The 6,000-nt window shown below is 37.3% G+C and overlaps 1 protein-coding gene across 1 annotated transcript; it reads right to left on the reverse strand.

Moving 5' to 3' along the window:
• Positions 1-2,919: 2,919 nt before the first annotated feature.
• Positions 2,920-4,451, reverse strand: LOC121990796 (putrescine hydroxycinnamoyltransferase-like). Its single transcript, XM_042544864.1, has 2 exons — positions 3,423-4,451; positions 2,920-3,330 (listed from the first exon to the last, which is right to left on the reverse strand). Exons 1-2 carry the CDS (start codon positions 4,415-4,417, stop codon positions 2,979-2,981), a joined length of 1,347 nt encoding a protein of 448 aa, XP_042400798.1. The 5' UTR covers positions 4,418-4,451; the 3' UTR covers positions 2,920-2,978.
• Between the last annotated feature and the right edge of the window lie 1,549 nt (positions 4,452-6,000).

Consider the following 6,000-nt stretch of genomic DNA (forward strand, 5'->3'; position numbering starts at 1 on the left):
AAAACACATGTAAGCTAAGTTTTAGGCTAATTTATTATCTTTCTTTATTATAGTTTTGAAATAAAAATAATACTTTTCATACAATATAAGTACTCGTTTGTGTTCATTTATATTTAAAATACATGTTTATGTATACATTTAATTGTAGAAAACTTTTTCAAAGTAAAATATTGAAGATATAAAATATTTTTAAATTTTTTTAAAATTTTTAATGGGTCCGTGGTTTGGCCCACCAAACCCGCAACCCACCTTAGAATGGGTTGGGTTGGAAATTTTATAACCCGCCAAGTTGACGGGTTAGACCGCCCCGCTCCACCAAATGATTAGCCCGCCACGGGCCGACCCACCCCTCTACGGATTGATCCGTCTGACAACTCTAGTACATTGTCACACACCCATGCATTTCTATCTGTCACACACCGCATGATCAAATGCTGCCGCTTTTTTATTCTTGCTCGTAACTATAGAGATGATAAATAGCGGCATACTTATCATATAAAGTTGTGGGATTGAATCGTAGGACTGTCATAATATAAATCTTCGAATCCTGAGCAACTCATCCCATCACCACTTACTCTCTCGGCTGCCATGATTTATCTCATTTGTGATTATCTGGGGTCGGGTGCCGTGGGGGCACTGGGACGAGTGATTTTACTTTTTACCACATAGGTGTAAAAGATTTTGGTTTTGATCTTTTATCTTTTTTTTTCATTAGGTTTGAACAAATCTATTCATCATCATTAGAATGAATTTCCTTCGAGAATGAATTTCCTTCTAGCTCCATTGAAAATGATATAACTTTTAAATTTCTTGAAGATCTTTGTATTATCATTCAATAAATTTATATAGGCATCCGGCAATAACTTGATGAATATAATCATGATATCCCTTCTCTCAAATAGCATATTATATCTGTGCGACTATCGTCACAGATTTATTTTTTGTGATATTATATGTATTAGTTAATTACTATTTTTTTGGATAAATTGATTAAATTTATTAACAAATTTATTGATTAATTTGATTAGTTTTATTTATATAAATGACGACTTTTCTTTATTATTTTTTTGATATTTGCAAGTATGGCTTCGTATCATATAGACATTGGATAGTCATAATTTTCGTATTTATTGACTTTAAAAGAGAAAATTCAAGGAAGGAAGAGAAGAAAAACTATCAATTCATTTTTAAAACAAAAGAGTAAACATCTACATGATAATTCTTCATCTAATATTGATATATCAAATTCTTCATGTTGATGTTAATTCTCTTGAGCTTGATCTGACATTACATATTTCGATATGAAAATATCTTGTTAATCAAAGGGATAAAATTAGATAAACTTATATTAAGATGAGAACATATCAACATATAAAGAATGAATATTTACTAACAAAATTTGGAAGTCAAAATATGTGATTTGAAAGTCATTAGGTTAAAAAATTTACTCGGTTAGAGTATTCTCCTTCGAAAATTGAAAGAAAACTTTTTAGCAGATTCTATAGTCATTTATATTGAACGGAAGTTGGTTGAAAATTTTAATAATGATATAATAATTAATGAGTTTTATTTTAAGAGGAATCGAAAAGTACAATTTCAATAATATTTTTCACTCTATGTTTTAATTTTGAATATATTGAATATTAGATATTTTTGTTCTATAGTTTTGAAAAATTAATATTCATATATTTTTATTTATATTTTTAAATTAATTAATTTATTATATTTTGATGGCAAACCCTATGTAAATTTAGATTATGACTACGCTCCTGAGTCGATAGTTATTATAAATTTATAACACATGAAGAGACACGATGGTTATAAGCGTTTACAATGGAACCCTGTTAAGAGGTGCATGCCTTCAATTTCTCTCCATCAGTTATGTACTCTTCTCTCCCGTCAAGGGAGAGGACCCTCTTTCTAAGCAATCATCGTCTTATTTTAATTTTTATCATTTTATCTTTTATTATATTCGTTTTTTTGATTTCAAAATAACCTAGACATTGAAAAGATGTCATCGGGATAACTCCTAGCAAGTAGAAAAAGTGAGGAGAAAACTTCAATATCATTGCTCGTCGATGTGCGGTGAATTTCTACTGCTATATCAACACGGTGAGATTTGCATCACTAACTATGCATAAAATAATTTTGATCAAACATTTGATCACTAATCCTCGGGGTGATGCGATGATTAAGACATGGAGTGTTATCACATAAGATCTTGGGATCGAAATTTGACGTGACCGAACATAACCTCCCCATGTGTTGGCCATTTGCACTAATGGCTAGTAGCCACCGTAATTTACCTCCTTCGTGTTGGTCTAAAGACGAATTGACGAAAACGTTAGGGGCGAACGAATCACTTTTTTATCACATGTATTGAATGTAATTCTAATTAATTACGTGCCATTTTATTAGACTAGTCTAGTACCTTATAAATCTGATGCCACGTTGTTGTGTGTATGATACATTCCATGTAAACAATTGTTACGTCAGAGGTAAAATGTTTCTTTTAATTTATTTATTTATATTTTGACCGTTTGAGATGAACGATGAATCTTTATGCACCTATTAAGTACAATCTCGATAAATATATTTCATGTTTTTTTTCTCAAGGGTTGTTAAATACTTTTTGATAAAATAGTTAATGATTATTAGTTAATTAAACTAATTTTCAATCGCCTTCAAATCAGGCAGCAACAGGTGCGACGAAGCAGGTGGCTGAAGAGATATTTTAGAAAATATTAAAAAAAAAGGGTAACACAGTGCGTTTATGATTTTTAAAAATATTGAAAAGGTTTAGTGGCCGACAAATGTTTTTTTTAAAACGTAGAAAAGTCAACTGGCCGCCTACCTTTCAACTGTATGCGACCCTGCAATTTCAATAATTTTGTCATCATTTAAAAAAAAAAAAATTGATAGGAAAATAATTTCTCAAGGGCTATTATTTTATTTTATTTTAAATATTTAATTGATAATTAGTCCAGCGAATGAGACATTCGTTTCATCGCCTCCGCTTGCTCCTCGAGCATCGACACCATCACGTCCACTCCTCCGGTCACCTCCCCCGCCGCCGGCAGGAATATGAGCAGCCCCTCCAGCGGCACCCATGTCGGCAGAAACCCGCACAACTTCCCTCCGCCGCCCACCTCCATCTCCTCGAACCTCAGCCTCAGCCAGCTCTCCGCGTCCACCACCGGCGACAGCACGTTCCCTTCCTCGCCGTACACCGGTACCAACGAATCCCCCTCCGGCTCGTGCAGCGCCCCGAAGTCCACCATCGACTGCGCGTACTCGCCGTCCGCCTTCGCGATCGCCTCGTGCACCATCCTTTGTAGTGAGAATGTTTCCCCAAAAGATTAGCTAATATAGAGACAAAAAGGTTTTGGAAAAATAAATTGTGATCCGGCCAATTTTCTTACCTGGCCGCCGCCTCCAGTCCGCCCTCTGCGACCGCCAGAGTCGCCGCCTTGGCTTTCGCGTATGCATTAAGCACCAGATTGCCGAAGTAGTTGGCGGGCGCCGGGGGATTCATCCTCTGCCGCACGTTGACGGTGACGCGGACCGTTGTTTCCAAGTCGCCGGCGAGGCCGCGGGCCGCCGTAATCTTCCGCCAAAGATGAGCCAGCAATGTCTCGAAGGTGGTGTATTTGAAATTAGTCGCCGGCTTTAGCTTTTTCGATATGAAGTCGGCCGAGTAGTGGAGGAGAAAATTAGTGATCCTGCTCGGGTCGACGGAGTTGTTGGATGAGTAATGTTGTCGCCGGCCGTCGTCGTCGTCGTCGCCATCGTTGAGGCGGATGAAGTCGGTTCCCCAGTGCTCAAACTCACACCGCGGCGGGCTCCGTGGCCGGATCCACGACCGATCGAAGAGCGTAGCCGGCGGCGCGCTGGCGGGAATCCCACGCGCGGCGCGCCCCCACGCCGCAAGGAAGGCGCCCATCGACGCTCCGTCGGCCACCTTGTGGTGGCACGACAGGCCGACCGCCAGGCCGCCGCAGCGAAACCGGTTGAGCTGGACTTGGAGCAGGTGAGCGGGCTCCGCCGTCGGCGGGTGGAGCTTCAGCAGCTCCGGAGAGGGCTCAAGGGGGAGATGGTCAGAGAGCGTCGAAGCCACCGTAGCTTCGACCACCAGAGCTCCACCCCCCTGACCGCCGACAAGGAAGCAGGGGAGGCCGCTGGAGTCGTGGCAGAGCTCGCCGGTGAGGGTTGGGAAGAGGCAGAGCGTCTGGGAGAGCGCATTCAGGAGCGCAGGATTGGATGGGGTGGGTGGTGAAAAGGCGTAGACAACGGCGATGTGGATATCGACGGTGCAGCGGTCGAAGATGGTGAGCGGGAGCTCGTACGGCTCGCCGGGGGTTGCCTCGCCGGCGCCGGTGGGAAACAGAGTAAAACTTCGTTGCACCTGGACCTCCATGATACGCTGTTTAATTACTTCAAGGAGATGGCATTTATAGTGGTCTTTAGCTAATAAATAAAGCCTTAGACAAGTTAAACTAGTGTTTTGGTGGTGGTTTTTTCATTAAGGATGAGATCACAAAGTCTTTATTCAACCACCTAGCTACGACTTACCAAATCCCCTATATTATAAATTACTTAAGACATAAAATAGTCAGTAAAGGAGTAGAGAAAAGACAGTGATGTTTATCAAGAAGATGAATTTATTAAGAACAAAAACTATGTTTTTTATAGGGTTAATAACTTTAAGCCCCTGAATTTTATAGTGAGTTATATTTTGCCCTTCTTTATTTAAAAAACTACACTCAACCCCCCTTTGACATGAAGTAAAAAAAGGAAAAAAAAAAATGATCAAAATAACCCTAACTTAAATCAGATTTCTAAGAAGAAAATGGAAAAAAAAAAAAAAAATCCCATAAGACCATTGAAATCTTAACCTTAACCAAATCTGATTTATATATAGGTCTAAAATTTCATTTGTTTATAGAAAAAATATCCTCACAAAATTTATACGTGCACCAGTATAAATTTACCTCCTCCGTGTTGGCCCTGAGACGAGTTAGCGGGGGCGCTGGGGGCGAGCGTATTCACATTTTTTTTATGTCATAATACATGCACCAGTATAAACAATAGAAAAACAATAACTCTGAAAGTGATAATCAATCAAAAACTCACTTTACCAAATAAAAAAAAAACTAAAATTCTAAATTAATGAATCAAAATTAAATGAAGATGGAACAAAATTTATCATTAAAAAATTAAAATGAAGACCCTTTTATGATTTAGAAAAAAAATCACTTTTTTAATTTTTGTCCAAAGATAAATTTTCATTTTAAAACAGTTAAAAATACTTTTCGTTTCAAAAGGGTGTTGTTTTAAAATGAAAATTTACTTGTGGGTAAAAATTAAAAGGATGATATTTTTTTTCTAAAATCATAAATGGTCTTCATTTTTTATTTTTAATAATAAATTTTGTTTATTTTTATTTAATTTTGATTCATTAATTTAGAATTCAGAGTTATTATTTTTCTATTGTTTATGCTAATACATATATGAACTTTATAAGGATATTTTTCTAGGAACAAGTGAGATTTTGAACTTATATATAAATCAGGTTGAGTTAAGACTAAGCTTTCAACGGTTTTATAAGATTTTTTTATTTTTATTTTTCATTTTCTTCTTAGAAGTCTGATTTAGACTAGGGTTATTTTGATCATTTATTTTTTTTTTCCTTTTTTTACTTCATATCAAAGGGGGGTTTAGTGTAGTTTTTTAAATAGAGAGGAGCAAAATATAACTCGCTATAAAATTTAAGAGGACTTAAAGTTATTAACCCTTTTTTATATTGCAGCTACCTACCACTACTGATGGACAAAGGTCCCAAGAGATGCTCTCATGGAGTGGAAATGTACAGTGAGACAGTGAAGCATCTGTTGCTTTTACAGAGCATGAAGAGAATCGTTTAGTGCCAAAGTTCTCATTACAGAGGAAGAGCGTGAAGAGAATGTTGGGTTCTAGCTAATCAACTTTTTGAAATAATTT

Source organism: Zingiber officinale, chromosome 1B (assembly GCF_018446385.1).
Source record: "Zingiber officinale cultivar Zhangliang chromosome 1B, Zo_v1.1, whole genome shotgun sequence".
NCBI classification, from domain to species: domain Eukaryota; kingdom Viridiplantae; phylum Streptophyta; class Magnoliopsida; order Zingiberales; family Zingiberaceae; genus Zingiber; species Zingiber officinale.